Source organism: Bos javanicus, chromosome X, assembly GCF_032452875.1.
Source record: "Bos javanicus breed banteng chromosome X, ARS-OSU_banteng_1.0, whole genome shotgun sequence".
Classification (NCBI taxonomy): Eukaryota; Metazoa; Chordata; class Mammalia; order Artiodactyla; family Bovidae; genus Bos; species Bos javanicus.
In genome coordinates this window covers 33,259,902-33,275,167 of record NC_083897.1, presented here as the reverse complement: position 1 = coordinate 33,275,167, position 15,266 = coordinate 33,259,902, and the positions used below count along the sequence as shown (strand labels likewise).

At 56.6% G+C, this 15,266-nt stretch overlaps 2 protein-coding genes across 3 annotated transcripts; both read left to right on the top strand.

Moving 5' to 3' along the window:
- Positions 1-211: 211 nt before the first annotated feature.
- Positions 212-5,728, top strand: LOC133242509 (probable inactive protein kinase DDB_G0270444). 2 transcript variants are annotated; one of them, XM_061408693.1, is made up of 3 exons: positions 212-1,100; positions 1,772-1,864; positions 2,202-5,728. In XM_061408693.1, the coding sequence occupies exon 3, from the start codon at positions 2,207-2,209 to the stop codon at positions 3,158-3,160; it is 954 nt and encodes a 317-aa protein (XP_061264677.1). In that variant the 5' UTR covers positions 212-1,100; positions 1,772-1,864; positions 2,202-2,206; the 3' UTR covers positions 3,161-5,728. The 2 variants fall into 2 exon arrangements, with proteins under 2 accessions (XP_061264677.1, XP_061264676.1); XM_061408692.1 differs by having other exon boundaries at positions 2,147-5,728.
- Positions 5,729-8,274: 2,546 nt separating this feature from the next.
- LOC133242510 (heat shock transcription factor, X-linked member 3-like) lies at positions 8,275-10,504 on the top strand. The gene has a single exon (XM_061408694.1). It carries the CDS (start codon positions 8,515-8,517, stop codon positions 8,911-8,913), a length of 399 nt encoding a protein of 132 aa, XP_061264678.1. The 5' UTR covers positions 8,275-8,514; the 3' UTR covers positions 8,914-10,504.
- Positions 10,505-15,266: the final 4,762 nt, after the last annotated feature.

Below are 15,266 nucleotides of genomic sequence, written 5' to 3'. Positions count from 1 at the left end.
CTGCTGCAATGTCCATAGCCTCCTCCTGGGGCCTCAGGGCAGTGAGGCCCTTGGTGTGAGGGTCTGGCCTCTGCCGAGGAGTTTGGCATCCCAGGACCTGCCAGGGCTCAGGATGAGGACCCAGAGGGAGATCACAGGTGACCCCACAGTTCACGCTGCTGCTGCCAGCCCTGGGCATCCCTGGCGTTGGGATGAGCACTTGGCAGCGTGTCCTGACTTCCACATCAGGGTCTCAGAGAGACTGGGGACCTAGGATAAGGGGTGGGGTCTCATGTGGGCAGAGGGAAGGGTGCAGGTCCTCATGGGACTCAAAGGGCATACACTGATATATTTGGGGGATCCTGGACCCCAATCTGAGGGGACCCCACAGACCCCCACCCCCTACATTCGGGTGGTCTGGGAGGTCTTGGTATGGAATTAGTGTTCTAGGCTGGTCCTGACTTTCGGAATTCGGGTCTCAGAGAGACTGTGGCCCCGGTTAAGAGGAACAGGGCCTCGTCTGGGGAGAGGAGAGAATCCCAGGTCCTAACTAGAGGCAAAGTGAGGTGCCTGAGGGAGGACTGAGGGGACCCTGGACCCCAATGAGAAAAGACCTCAGAAAAGCCCATCCTGCTGTCGGTCCTGAGAGACCCTGGGATATGATGACCGCAACAGGCATGGTCTGACTTCCTGACACCCTGGTCTCAGACTGGGGTCCCGGTACAGGGGGCGGAGTTCCTGACATCCGGGTCTCAGACTGGGGTCCCGGTGCAGTGGGCGGAGTTCCTGACATCCGGGTCTCAGACTGGGGTCATGGTACAGGGGGCGGAGTTCCTGACATCCGGGTCTCAGACTGGGGTCTTGGTACAGGGGGCGGAGATCCTGACACCCGCGTCTCGGACTGGGGTCCTGGTACAGGAGGCGGAGTTCCTGACACCCGCGTCTCAGACTGGGGTCCTGGTACAGGAGGCGGAGTTCCTGACACCCGCGTCTCAGACTGGGGTCCTGGTACAGGAGGCGGAGTTCCTGACATCTGGGTCTCAGAGAGACTGGGGCCCTGGTGTGAGGAGCAGGGCCTCAGTTGGGGAGAGGATGGAGCCGAGGTCCTAGCGGGAGTGAAGGTAAGGATCCTGAGGGAGGAGTGAGTGGAGCTGGACCCCAGAACACAGGGGACCCGGGTTGTCCCCAGGAGGGAAGACCACGTGCAGCATATCCTGACATCTGGGCCTCAACTCGGGACCTTGTGAGAGTGACGGGGCCTCAAAGTGGCGGACAGGAAAATTCCTGGTCCTGCCTGGAGTCCAGACTCCACACGAAAAAGGACTGAGGCGATTGGACCCCAAGGCAGGGAGATTTGCTAGCCCTTGTTGGGGGTCTCAGAGGCCCCAGAGCAGGGTGAGCAGGGTGAGTAGTTTATTCACCTATAGTGTTGGGGCCTCGGGAGGTGAGGTTTTCAGGTGGACAGCAGAAGCTTCAGGTCGGCAGAGGCTGGACTCCCTGGCTTGAGCAGAATCCGCCCCTGTGGTCAGTGCTGGGAGGCCAGGCAGGATGTGAGGAGGAGCTGAAGACGGAGCATCTCCCCTGCCTAGGACCCACAGGAGGCCCTGGGCAGCCCCCAAAGGGGAGGGTCCAGGCCATGCCAGGGAAAAGGGGAGCACTACAAGGGAGCCCCTAGGGAACCTCTCACCCCACAGCTGGGGGACTTCAGAGAATCTATCCCTCCAACAAGCACAGAAGACCTAGGGCTTTGCCACAGTGTGCATCCTAGGTGATCCCTCCATTTCTCTCATAGGAGCTTCGGGAACGAGGAGGCAAAGGTGGAGTTCTGAGGCCCTTGTCTTGAGGTCAGAGAGCAGAGGAGGTCCAGGCAGTGCCAGAAGTCAAGGTGAGAAGGGTGCCGTGATCATGCACCAGGGTTACCCCATCCCAGAATAGAGGGGACCCCACAAAGCCCAAATCCCTCCACCGTGTCAGCCCCAGAACTCAGGGCTCTGCTGACTGCGCCCTAGGGAGCCACCGCCCTTCCTCCTTGGGGTAGCCAGGGGACAGCCTGCCCAGGAGGAGCACCCCTGTGAGGCCCAAGAGCACCCCTTAAGAGGAGACCTGTATCAGACCGCCCAGGGTGCATTTCTCAGTTAAGGCCATTCTCACCCACTCTCTCCTGCAGGCCCGTGGTCCCCATCTGTCCCCCTGCCTCACTCCTCTCTGTGGTTTGATCCTAGTCATCATGCCTGGGATGCATGAGCTCCGCCAGCCTGAGAGAGTCTTTCAGAATCCAAGAGCAAATGAGGACCTGATACAGGCACAATTATTTTGGGGTGAAGAGGAGGAGGAGGAAGAAGAGGAGGTGGAGGAGGTGGAGGAGGAAGAAGAGGAGGTGGAGGAGGTGGAGGAGGAAGAAGAGGAGGTGGAGGAGGTGGAGGAGGAGGAGCAAGTGGAGGAGGAAGGGGAGGTGGAGGTGGTGGAGGTGGAGGTGGTGGAGGTGCAGGAGGAGGAGGTGCAGGAGGTGGAGGTGCAGGAGGTGGAGGTGCAGGAGGAGGAGGTGCAGGAGGAGGAGGTGCAGGAGGTGGAGGTGCAGGAGGTGGAGGTGCAGGAGGAGGAGGTGCAGGAGGTGGAGGTGCAGGAGGTGGAGGTGCAGGAGGAGGAGGTGCAGGAGGTGGAGGTGCAGGAGGTGGAGGTGCAGGAGGTGAAGGTGGAGGACGTTGTGGAGGTGAAGATGGAGGTGGAGCTGGAGCTGGAGCTGGAGGAGGTGGAGGTGGAGGAGGAGGTGGAGGTGAGGGAGGAGGTGGAGGTGGAGGTGGAGCTGGAGGTTGAGGTGGAGCTGGATCAGGTGGAGGAGGCGGAGGAGGAGGTGGCGGAGGTGGAGGTGGAGCTGGAGGAGGAGGAGGAGGAGGTGGTGGAGGACGTGGAGCTGGAGGAGGAGGAGGTGGAGGAGGAGGTGGAGGAGGAGGTAGAGGAGGAGGTGGCGGAGGTGGAGGTGGCGGAGGTGGAGGTGGAGCTGGAGGAGGAGGAGGAGGTGGTGGAGGACGTGGAGCTGGAGGAGGAGGTGGAGGAGGAGGTGGAGGAGGAGGTAGAGGAGGAGGTGGCGGAGGTGGAGGAGGAGGTGGAGGAGGAGGTGGAGGAGGTGGAGGTGGAGGAGGAGGAGGTGGAGGTGGAGGTGGAGGTGGTGGAGGAGGAGTAGATGGAGGAGGAGGAGGAGCAGGTAGAGGAAGGAGATGCAGCTTCCTCCTTCTCCTCTCTCCTGGTCCGGGGCACCCTGGGGGAGGTGGCTGCTGCTGCAACAGCCAGTCTCCCCCAGAGCTCTCTGGGTGTCTGCCCGTCTTCCATGCCTTGGCTGCCACTCTGGAGAGCCAATCCGAAGAGCACAGTCTCAGCAGGCAAGATGAAGTGCCAGGCACCTTGCGTGACCAGGAATGTGCCAGGTCCTCACTCCAAGATACACTACGGTGAAGATGAATGAGCTGGTGTGATTCCTGCTCAGCAGGTATATCACCAAGGAGCCGATCTCAAAGGCAAAAGTGCTGAATAGTGTCCTTAAAGATTACCAGGACCACTTCCCTCTGGTAATCTTTCAAACCGGGCAGAGCCTGCAGGTGGTCTTTGGCTTGGAGGTGAAGGAGGTGGACCCCAATGAGCACAGATATGTCCTGGTCCCCACCCTGGGTCTCACCCTCAATGAGATGCTGCGGGATGGGCAGAGGTTGCCCAAGGCCAGTTTCCTGGTGGTGATCTTGTGCCTGATCGTCATGTATGAAGACTGTGCCCCTGAGGAGGTCTGGGCAGAACTCTGCTGGATGGGATTGTGTCCTGGGAGGGACCACTACATCTATGGGGAGCCCACGAAGCTGCGGACCCATGTGTGGGTGCAGGAGGTGTACCTGGAGTACCAGCAGGTGCCTGACAGCGACCCTGCTCACTACAAGTTCCTGTGGGGTCCCCAGGCCAATGTGGAGACCAGCAAGTTTAAGGTATTGGAGTATCTGGAAAGAGTGGGTTGAAAGGGTCAGCTCCTTCCACCCACCCCACCCACAGAGGCTTGAAGGTGGAGGAAGAGGGACCCTGAGCCAGAGCAGAAGCCAGGCTCCTTCCAGGCCCATGTCCAGCAGCTTGTCCTAGGGGACAAGAAAGGAGGCTTATCCTTTCCTCCATGATTGAAGAGGGACCAGTCAGCCTTCTCAGCAGTGAGAGCCCAAGCCCATTGGGGGAACTCAGTGTGTGGCGTCTTTGTGTTCCTGTTCTCTACAATGACATGGAGACTCATCTCTGTTTTCTTAGGAATTTTTCAAATGTTATTGCTTTTAATAGAATACAGTGCGTTCCAGTATCTAACAATTCAGTGACGTTGATCACAGTGTGTTTGTACTTAGCCAGTTCAAGAACAAGAGTTTTTGCTGTTTTATAAAAGAGACTGGGGACTCTTGATTTTATTTCATGGTCCTGCACAGCATAGTATGTAATTAGAATTAGAACAGTTTTGGAAATGTGAACTTACTTAGCACATTGGTTGTTGGAAGAATTAGAAAATAAAAAGTGATAGTTGGAATTCTTGCTTCTTAGACTTTTTGCATGTCATGTTGTAAAGCTAAGGGATCTCTGTTTATTTGGATTTGCCTGGGATATCTAAGGAAATAGCAGACAATTAATTTGAGTCAAATAGCCCCTGTTCCTTGGCTCCTTAATTCCCAAGACCTTCATGGAGCCTCTTCTCCGTGAAAGGCCTTGTGTTAGCAGTGGGGACCCTAGGGGAATCAGAAGACCCCCACACCTAGAGAGATGTTTGTCTAGGAGCCAAAATCATGTGCAGTGTGTCTTAGGGGTGAGGAGAAACCGAAATTGGACACTGCTGTGTGGCGTCCTTTTGTGCCTTGGTTAAACCCCAGAGGGATCTCGTTCTGGGGGAGGAAGGGGTCCTGGCTCTTATCACATTGCTGTTGACCACAGGGGCAAAGTAGGAGTTTTCTGTACCCCCTTTCTGCTAGGAAACCTGCAGAACTCCGGTCACACTCCCTTGAAGTGATGCCCAGAAATCCATAGACTGACCCTCTCTTTCCTGGTTCCAGGGAGCCAGAACCCAAGGTGTTAATTAGTTTTTAATTTTAGACTGTAACTGGCCATTGTAATCAAGGACTTGACATTGGTTGGGGCTGAAGTTATGGAAAGTAAGGGTTTGGATGGGAAATCAGTGGGGATAGAGGCAAGGAGAGGTTCTTGTTCTATTTCCTGGAGCATCTTGTCATGTCCTGCTGGAACATTCTTCCACACTCAAATTTAACAGGTCCTCTAAATGCAAATGGGCATTCCCTGGTAGCTGAAACAATAAAGAATCTGGTCACAATGTGGAGACCTGGGTTCAATCCCTGGGTCAGGAAGATCCCCTGGAGGAGGGCAGACAATCCAGTATTCTTGCCTGGAGAATTCCATGGACAGAGGAGCCTGGTGGGCTACAGTCCACAGAGTCACAGAGAGTCAGACACGACCGAGGGACTAGCACTATGGTCCACAATGGTCTAACTGGAAAAGTTACATAGTTTTATCTATGAAACATCTTGTTTGGCTGATTAGCTATTCCACATCCTATTGAGGTTCATATTGTTTGACACGCCCTGGATCACAAAGATGCCAACCCCATCCAGTTGAGAGTGGAGGAGTGTCTGGGGGCAACAGTGTGAGAGATTCCTGCCCCACCATCACAGTGTCTATGGCCTTCAGGCCCTGTGAGCTCAGTCGCATCCCTCGAGCACATCCTGCAGCCGAACACACAGGGCTCCTCACACCTGCTCACCTCCAAGATGAAGAACTGAGGCCTTGGGGCTTGGGCTTCTTTGCAGGATCACGTGCTAGTGACGGCTGGGGTGGGCTCAGAGCCCTGGTCTTAATTCCTCTGGAGCCCCTGCCCTTCCCGCCCACCCCATGCCAAGGCCTGACCTTCCGACTTCTCACGCTTTCCTCTTCTCAGTGCCACATGATGCCTCTGAGGTGACAAAAGCTGGCCCAGGGAAGGAAGGGGACAAGGAGAATCAGAAGCACCGTGGGGCTGCTCTGGGGTTTGTTGAGAACTGACTGTGCCGGGGGCCGGCGTCTGTCCAGTCCCAGCACCTCACACGTGAGGGCGGTGCCCTGTCCCTGCTGCTGCCATGGTGCCTCCTGCCCAACTGAACCTGCCAGGCTGGCCAGCTCCTCACTGAGCAGGAGGAAGGGAAGATCTGACTCTATGGTCCCAGTGCCCACTTGGATAAGGCCCCTACAGGAGCCTCCTCCAATACGGGAGGGAAGGTAACACGGGTGGACCCCTGAGGCTCCAGGTCTCCCCAGCTGCAGTGAGGGAGGGGAACAGCTGGAGGGCCTCTGGGCTGGGGACACCGGGGCTGGGCCACCAAGCACAAGGGCAGGAAATCCAGGCTGAGAAAGGCAGGTATTGAACGTCACGAGGGCTTGTGTGTGCACAACACAAGTGTCCTGAGCCATGGCTGACAAAGACCCCTTGGTGACACACAAACCCACTGCGAGGGTCTGGGTGGTGCCTTGGGGAGGGAAACCAGGAAAGGCAGCTCCCTCAGGACCCAGGGGGCAAGGAGGGGCCCCGAGTGTGGGGGTGGGATGGTGCAGCGGCAGGAAAGGCCACCTAGCCAGGCTGCCCACAGATGCCATGGCCTTCCGTCCCCTTCTGAGGAGCCACCAGGGGCCCCCACTGATATTGACAGCCTCCAGGGTCATGTCCCAACCGGAGTAACCAACCTGAAGGAATGCTTTGTAAGCCTGTTTAGAAGCAAGAAGGCCAGGGAGCAAGCCCAAGTCAAGGCCTGGAGCTCCATCCACGCTGCCAGTCCTTAGCCCAAATGACCCCTGGGAGAGCCTCTTTCACACCCTCTTAGCAGTCCCCTTTTAGATACCAGGCTGTGGCCCTCACACAGGACAAAAGAGCCTGCTGAGTGGAAGAACTGAGGGACAGTGCCCTAGGGTCCTTGCACATAGGCCTTTCCAAGGTGCCAGTCTGTCCCCTACATGGTGACGTTGAACAACAGTGGCCCACAAAGGCCAGAGAACACGCATCTCCAAACCCACTGCTCAACTGTCCACTTACAGTGAAGACAGGTGACTCTCATGAGGGTTTCCTCCAGTCCCACACCCAGACTCTCATCCATTTTCAAATACAGGTAGACGGGTTTCCTTTGGTCACATCTAACTCAACAAGTCACACATGTCCCTGAGAGTGAGTGTATGTAAAGGAGGCCCATTGAAAAGCGCCTAACCCAAGAGCCAGCAAAATCACTTGATGGACCTGGATCTGCGTAAGGGAGAACAGGTCCACAGTGGTGGTGGGGACAGGGGCAGGGGCAGAGAAGAGGACCAGTGAAATGCTTGTTTTCAACAGAACAGGCTGTACCCTGAGCCCCCAATCAAGTCCTTCAAAGGGCAAGTACCCATGGAGACCCAAGTTGTACATGAGAGGCCAGGACTGGGGGTAGCAGAAGCCCAACCACCCCATTGACAAAAGGAAATAGGGCTTTTGAGGCAGCCTCAAGGGAGGCTGAATCCAAGACTCTGGGAAAGGGATGGGGAAAGCACACACACAGGTTTTCCCATATTGAGCACTCTAGGGCCACAAGAGCAGTCTTTATGAGAACAAATGGAAACTGAAGACAACAGCCTGTGATCTGCAGCAGGATGAGGTCTGGCGGTGGGCAGAGCCCGGGAGGCTGCAAGCTAAGCGGAGTGCCTGGCTATGCCCTCCCACACGGCCTCCTTGGGAGTCTGTGTTTCAGGTGCTTGGGAACAGTCAAATGGAACGTGAGGTCGCTCCCACTGTGCTTGAGCACAGCCCTACTCTGGGGAGAATTCAACCTGAGGGGCAGTGGGGGCAAGACAACAGGACTCTTGACTTTGGGGCCATCTGAACACAACCTGCCAACCAGCAGCGCCAAATGGAGGAGGCCAAAGCCAGAAGAGGAGCGAGGATGGGGGGGCCACCAACTCAGGCTAGGCCAACCAGGACACTACGGACCCCATCTTCTGGGAGGGACAGCTGCCAGGGTCCCATCTGACTCCTGGGGTCTCTCTTGGTGTTAGCCGAGCTAGGACTCATCAGGGCTCTTCAAGAAAAGCCAGCCACAGGCCTGCCCATTACTAGGGAGGGAGTGAAGCCAGGAGCACATTTGTCAACCCATCCAGGGCCTGGCCTCCTGAAACAAGGCGCCTGGCAGCAGATGGAAGCCTTTTCAGGCAACCTGAAACATACTTTTCTGTACTTTCAGTGAAGAGACAAGCTAGGGATCCCATCTCCTTTCCCCTCCCCCTCCCCCACACTGGGCCAGGGCTGCCTCTCCGCATCACCTCTGTGATATCAGGAAGGAATTAAGGAAGCTGACCACTTAATTGGCTGCATGGCCCACAGCCGAGATTCTAGAATCTCCAGACAGTGTTTATTGGGCACCCTGACCGTGGTCTGAGGCCCTTCTGCCATGAGTGTTCACTGCTTAGGTAGTGAATGCTCCTGAGCTAGACTGGCTTCACGGTTAGTCAGAGTTCTGATGAGACATGCGCAGCCCCGCTGGCCCCATCAACTGGTGGAGAGGCCACAGCAGGTCTCCCCAGATCCAAACGTGGATTCAGGGGAGGCTTTGGAGAAGCTATGGGACCAACCTGAAAGTCCAGATCTGGGCCCCCAACAACCCGCCCCGACAGGGCCTGAATCCAGAAACAGCCAATGAGGAAGAGAACAATGCCTTCCTCAGGCTGTCCTTCCCAAGAAAGCTCTGGATGATCATGGAGAATGCAGCCTTCACCCCTGTGCACTGGAACGATGAGGGAGACACGGTGGTCATCAAGGCAGATCTCTTCCAGACGGAGGTCTTCCAGCACAGAGGTGCAGACAGGATCTTCGAGACAGACAGCATTAAGACTTTCATTCACAAACTGAACCTGTATGTTCAATAAAATCTGCCCTTCAGGCCGCTCTGCGGGGAAGAAGAGGATGATGGTAATGTAGAAAGCCCTGGGGAGACTAGACTCGAGGAGCTGAGTGCTAGACAGGTTTCATTTCCCAGGAGAGATTTTTTTCTCATGAGAGGGTGGTTAAGGAAAGAAGAGAAAATAGGGCCTGTCGTGTTCCACCATCCCCTAGACAGGATCCACAGGGGTGACTCCAGCCCCTGAGGGGCCGCTTGATGTCAGGGAGTGCCGGTAACACATCGAGTGTGGCCAGCACTGGGGGAGTTCTAGGGAGTGCACTTGCTAGGGCCTCATAACCTGCCAGGAATGAAGAGACCTTATCTCCGTACTTAAGCAAGGCTAGGACAGTGGTGGGGAGGAGGGCGGCGAGGAATGGCCATTCTCCCCCACGGTGGCTAAAGTGATTCATTTCCTTTCAGATCTATCGCAATTCCAAGTTTCAGAGAGACAAGCCTTTGCTCCTGCAGAACATCTAGAGGAAAGGCGACCCCAAAACAACTGCTCAGCCCACCACCAGCTCAACAGTGTCCCCAAAGAGAAAGAAGCAAGTGGTGATGACCAGACACTCTCCTCGATTTCATCACAATGAGTCCACCCAAGAGGCTGACAAGAAGGTCCAGAAGGGAACCCCAACGGTTCACAGAATCCTCCGCCAGTGCTCATTTCTGTTTTGTGGCCTTTGGTTTATAGGCAGTATAGCCGGGCAGGCCAGGGAAAACCATCTCCCCAGTGAGCTGGGTGGCCCCAGTGGAGAGGGCATGTCCAGCAATTCCATGTCTGTATCCCCGGCTACTGCTGGAAGGGACAGCGCAGGGCAACTGCCCAAGAGTCCCCCAAGGTACCCAGATTATGGTTTGGTGATGACATAGGTACAACACCTATGATTCCATCGTGAAGGTGGCCATTTCAGTTGTGGCCCCAAATGAGGCCCCTGAGGTGGACGAGGAGGAGGAGGAGTCCTCAGATTACACGTGTGCCCTCTGTGAGCAGTTCAAGGACAATCCCAATCCCTGAGCTGCCAGGTCCCTAGGGACACTCAAAAGCATTCTCTTGTAAGCAAAAATCTATTTCTAGCTCTAATAAAGTACAGCAAAACTCGACGGGAGTAAATAAAGAATTGAATGAGAAGTGTGAGTCTGTGTTCTGTCTGTCTATGCTATTCACACACAGCACTGGGTGAGCCCGATGAGGCTGGAAGCCCACACCCCAAGCAGGCCTCAGTCTGGTCCCCATGGTCCCTTTTCATCTGAAGCAGCAGCATTTCACACGTTTGGCCAAGAGTGTGGCTCCCGAGCCATGCGCTGAGGCCAGCCTAGGACAGGTGGGACCCTGGGCCTTGCCTTTCACACAGCAGAAGACCCAGTCCTGCTCCTGATGATGGGAGTGTCAACTTCCATGAGTCATGCACCCTGAAGCAGAATGGGATCCTCCTGGGTCCGCCGACAATGCCACAAGTTTCTGATCAGCAGCTGAGTGTCTTCAGCTCCCAATCTAGGGGCACGCCCAAGAGGCCCACTGGAAAGCAGGGTCACTCCACCTGCCAAGGGCCTTGGAAACACATGACCCCAAACCCAAAGACAAGTACAAGATTTCCACAAGCTGAATACCAGCCCTTGTTGCTCTGCCCTCATAGTTGTATTTAGGATCTAGGTACCATGTCCAACACACACCCCTTGGTCCAGACATAAGCCCAAGTGCCCAAGCATCCTGCAAGCCTGGTAACACTGAAGAGGGGGTCACAGAGGTCTGGCTCTTTCCATCTGTCTCCATGCTGTCTGTTGACAGGGGCGTGGTGACCCAGAGGACCCGTCCATCACATGCAGTCTGTGGGGAAGTCAGGAAGGAGGGCAGGACAGGTGGACAGAGGCACTTGGTGAGTTCCAAGACAGAGGGTCCTGAAACTCTGGGAGCACTGAGGAGGGGGCAAGGGTCCCGCTAGCTTTGCAGCCTAATAGCCTGCCTCTGGTCCTTTCTCAGCACAGACAGGCACAGTCCTGGGCTTGGCTTCCCCTGACCCTCACCCCACCCCTCAGGTCCCAGCCCCATCACTGCCCATGCTCTGAAGATCCCTCATGTTACTCTAGGCCTGCTGAGGGCAGATCTGTGCTAACCAATCTGGCCTTGGCCTTGGGGCCACACTGGACGGCCCTGCCAGGTGTCTTCCCTAAGCCTTTGGGAGGCACCTTCCTCCCAGCCCTTCCCACACAACTGACTCCACTGTCAGCAGATGCCCTGGGCCCTGCCCAGATCCTAGAGAAAGAATGAAGGAGAGTAGGAACGTCTGTGAAGGGAGCGCTCCCTGTTCTTGCCAGGGGTTTAGCCATTGCTATGTCCTCTACTCGGGTATGTGACTGGATCCCTGGCTTGCCCAGTTTCCACCATTCAGTGTCTCAACCAACCCAACCCCTTCCTTTTGGGTGCCACCAAATCTCAACTGTGTGGGTGGGATCCCTGAGTAAGAAGGGGCTGCAAGCGCTCCTACCTTTCAAAGCAGAGGGTGCCTGTTTGGCGGCCAGAGGAGAAAACACTCTTCTTCCTGCTTGTCTGGGCGTCTTCACTTGCACCCTTGGAACAGGGAGAAAATCACCTGTGACGAGACAGCAATGTTGGACAACAAGCCACCACATTTTTCTTCAGGGCAGTGGCCTCAGACCACGGGGACCCAGGAGGGCCCAACTGATGTGAAACACACGTGCAGGTTCCCTCAGGGTTGGTTCTGCTCATCACAGCAGCTGGCTTGTCCTCCTGTGGCTGGGACAGGGACCCCATGATGCCTCAGCCCACAGCACAGAAACCCATCCCCCAGGAGTGATGGAGATTTACAGCCCAGGAGACTCCACAAGGAACAAGAGCAAATGACGTCTCCCCTCACACTGCCACTCTGGAAGGATCTGGGGGCCCGCCAAGTCAGTGGGCCGCCGTCCTCCATGGACTTGTGGTTAGGCCCCACCAGGAGGGGAACCATGGACAAGCAGCTGAGCCCTACAGGGTCAGGGCCTGGTGGGGTTGGCTCGCCGTGCTCAGGTGGCGCTTGCGTGAGGTCACAGTCCAGGGACAAGGAGGAGGCTGGAAGGAAGTTGAGGACACAATGCCAGGACACACACTTAGAAGGATGGTGGGCAGGGACTGTGGCCGTGGAGGGGACCAGAAGGTGGAGTTTGGCTGCCTGGCAGGCGGTCCTGGCCGCAGAGCCTGGAAAGCCTGCCAGGAGGTACCTTCTGCATATGAAGCAGGTCCCGCCTTCCTGCAAGCAGAACGAGTCATGGGCGCTTTGGGATGGCCAGGCTGCGGCCACCAGGCAGGACAGTGATCTGCCACCAACACCTGAGACCTCTGACAGGTGAAAGTGCAAGCTGGCCTTGGTCACGTCCTGCCCACAAACACTGAAGCCCTTGATTTCCAGTGTGTATGTCTTCCCATACTCATGTAGGCATGCACGTAGGAACAAAGCACATTCCCTTGCTCGCCCTGTCTGCTAGGAGACAAAATAGGAGCCTCCATACTCTGAGGAGCCTGGAAGATTAGGCCTGAAGGAGCCTCGAGACCAGCAGCCTGGAGAGAGACCTGGAGGAGGATCAGGAAGTGAGCAGCCAGCAGAAGAGAGGGACGGAGGTGGGAGGAGCAGGGCAAGGAGTCTTGGGCTGAAGTGTGGGAAAGACCAGGGTGAGGAGGAGACTCTGGAGAAGGAGGCAGGGCTGGCGTAGGGCGGGGTGGTGCCCCTGGGGAGCTGGGCTGGGGTAGAGCAGGGCCGAGCTGACAGGGATGGAGCTGTGGGCCCGGGGAACCCATGGAGGCTGGGCCTGTCCAGCTTCTTGGAGGAGGCCAGACCGTGCCCTTTGGAGCCCTTGCCATAGGCGTCTACTCCCCGAGACTTGGCGAGGGTCAAAGTGACAGCGATCACATTTGAGCTTCAGACTGGACCCCAGGGGCCAGGGAAGCCGTGAGAGGCGTGGCCTCTGGGCGGAATCCCCCATCTCAGGGCCTAAAGCCCAGGCCAGCTCTCCTCCAAGCCACCCTGGGGCTGCTGACCCAGTGCTGAGCAACAGTCTGTTTTTTTTGTTTGTTTGTTTGTTTGTTTTTTCTTTGTCTTTTTGGCAGATGAGAAGGAAAATCCTCACTGTGTCTCCTGCTGCCCCTGGGACCTGGGATGTCTCAGAGAAAGACAGCTTCGCCTTCAAAACTATTTTCTGAACTCTTGCTCTCATCCGGGGGCTCAGCCCACCCAGGGCAGCCACCTGACTCTGCTCCTGACCACCGCCCTCCCTACTGTCTCCTTGCCTCCCAAGTGCCTGATCAGAGTAAATGTTCCTTTTCCTGTCCCCACTGCTACTAGCTGAGCTCAGGCCTCATGGCCTGGGGCCAGTGCTGTCAGCCTAGTCTCCCCACCTGCCTAGACCCCTCTTGTCTCTTCTCCTCCAGTTGCACACCATCGGTTCTGTGTCACACCACACACTATGTCCTTGTCAACCTCGGATTGAAAGTGCAGCTGAGCCCTCTCCTGTTTAAGCCCCAACCTGTCTGTGGTGCCCTGGGGGAGGCTTCCAGTGGTCTCAGGTCTCCTTCCTCATCACCCCGCACTCTGGGTAGCTGTGCTGGCCCTGCACTCTGCACAGAGCACATCCGGGACCCCACACTTTCTCGTGCAGTTTTGTCCCTGGACCACTGGCTCCTCTTGTCCTGACAACCTATTGTCCTCCTTCCAGGTACGACGGTAACATTCTTTTCTCCGTTCACTCGGGTGCCAGATGCTCTCATCTGGGAGTTCTGGGGCACTCTGCATCTTCCTGCTGCCTGTCTTTGCCCCTCTCTTCCTCCCAGGCTGTGGCTGCTGTGCACGAGTCTGGACCCCCCAAGGGTCACCAAGTTCCAGGAAGGCAAGGTCGGTGTCTCCCTGGTTCCCATTAGCCAGGCACCCACACAACTGCTGCCATGGGAATGTTGAGTGGTAAAGCAGTCTTCTCTTCCAGCGTGCAGCCTGCTCTCTCCTTGCAGAAGCCTCCCAGGCACAAGTTGAGGGGTAGAGGCTGCCTCCTGGATTTGAGGCCTCAGCATTGCAGGAACCCGAGCGATCACCACACCCAACTCCCTCATGGTGGCAACCTGCTCCTCGCCCCAAGAGTGGTTACCAGCTGTCTCCAGAAACCCCAGAACCTCCTGGTAGTGGTTTCAGATCATGAGGGAGGGTCCTGTGAACAGATTGTGGGCTGCTGCTGTTCCTCCAAATCCTGGTTTTGAACGAGACCTTGCCCAGTGAACTGGAGACCTATGATGTGTGGCTGCTGATGGGAGCAGCTGTGAGGACCTGCTCCATGGTGTTTCTCTGCACCCATCCCTTCCCTGCTGCTGGCCCCAGCTCTCCTCACGTGCCCAGATGTGGGGACTGAGCCACAGGGAGTGCTGCCTCCCACCCCACCTGGGTCTCTGAGGCTTGGTGAGGGTTCCACGTTGCTCCTGCTGTGTGTTTGAGGGCAGCACTGACCTGGGACGGGCTCAACCCAGATTCTCGGGTGCCCGCATGTCCTCCTTGGCCGATGCGGTTTCCTCTCTGAAATGCCTGTTGCCCATCTCTCCACTGAGCTGTGTGTCTTTTCTGTGCTGAGTTTTGGGCACTTCTTTTGGGTCTGGGTGCTTATCCTGCCCTGGTTGGTTGTGTTTCAGATTTATCCTCTTCTGTTTGCAGGCTAGTGGCAGACTCAGTATTCACCTGGTCTCTTGGAGCCTTAAGTACCCCAGAGGTCAGTGCGTGGTCCCTCAGGTCCTCCCAATGGGGGCTGCCATCCACCCCCAGGCTTGGAACCTGGGCCGAGCAGTCCCCAAGGAGACTCTGCCCTGGCATCCAGCACTCTGCCCATGAGAGAGGGCTCCTTCATATCCATGTCAGTCCCTCGGTCCCTGCCTAGCTATAGTTCTGGGCCTTGGACTCCCACACACTGGACAAGCCCAGGCATGGACATGTAGCTCCAGGAGGTTGACTAGCCTTCCCCTCTGTCCCCAGGGCAGCTCCTGTTGGCTGCATCCCTCTCCATACATCCCAGATCGAGGGGCAAGCCTGAGAACTGGACATGTTTTTATTTCATCTCAGTTTCACCACAGTATCTTGAGAGGACATGAGTGGCCACTTGGTTGCCACTTCTCGGGGTGCTGCCTGCCAAGGGGATGGGACACTGCCCCAGGGGGACCTCAGGACCTTCTGTGAGACTCTGGCGCTGACCCGCTTGCATTCACATCACAGGCCTTTATATCACATCTGACCTGGGACCTGGAGATGCTGGTTTGCACATCTCCATCACACCCAAGCTCTGGGGTCTATGGGCTCTTCACTGTCTTCTGTCTGGGCA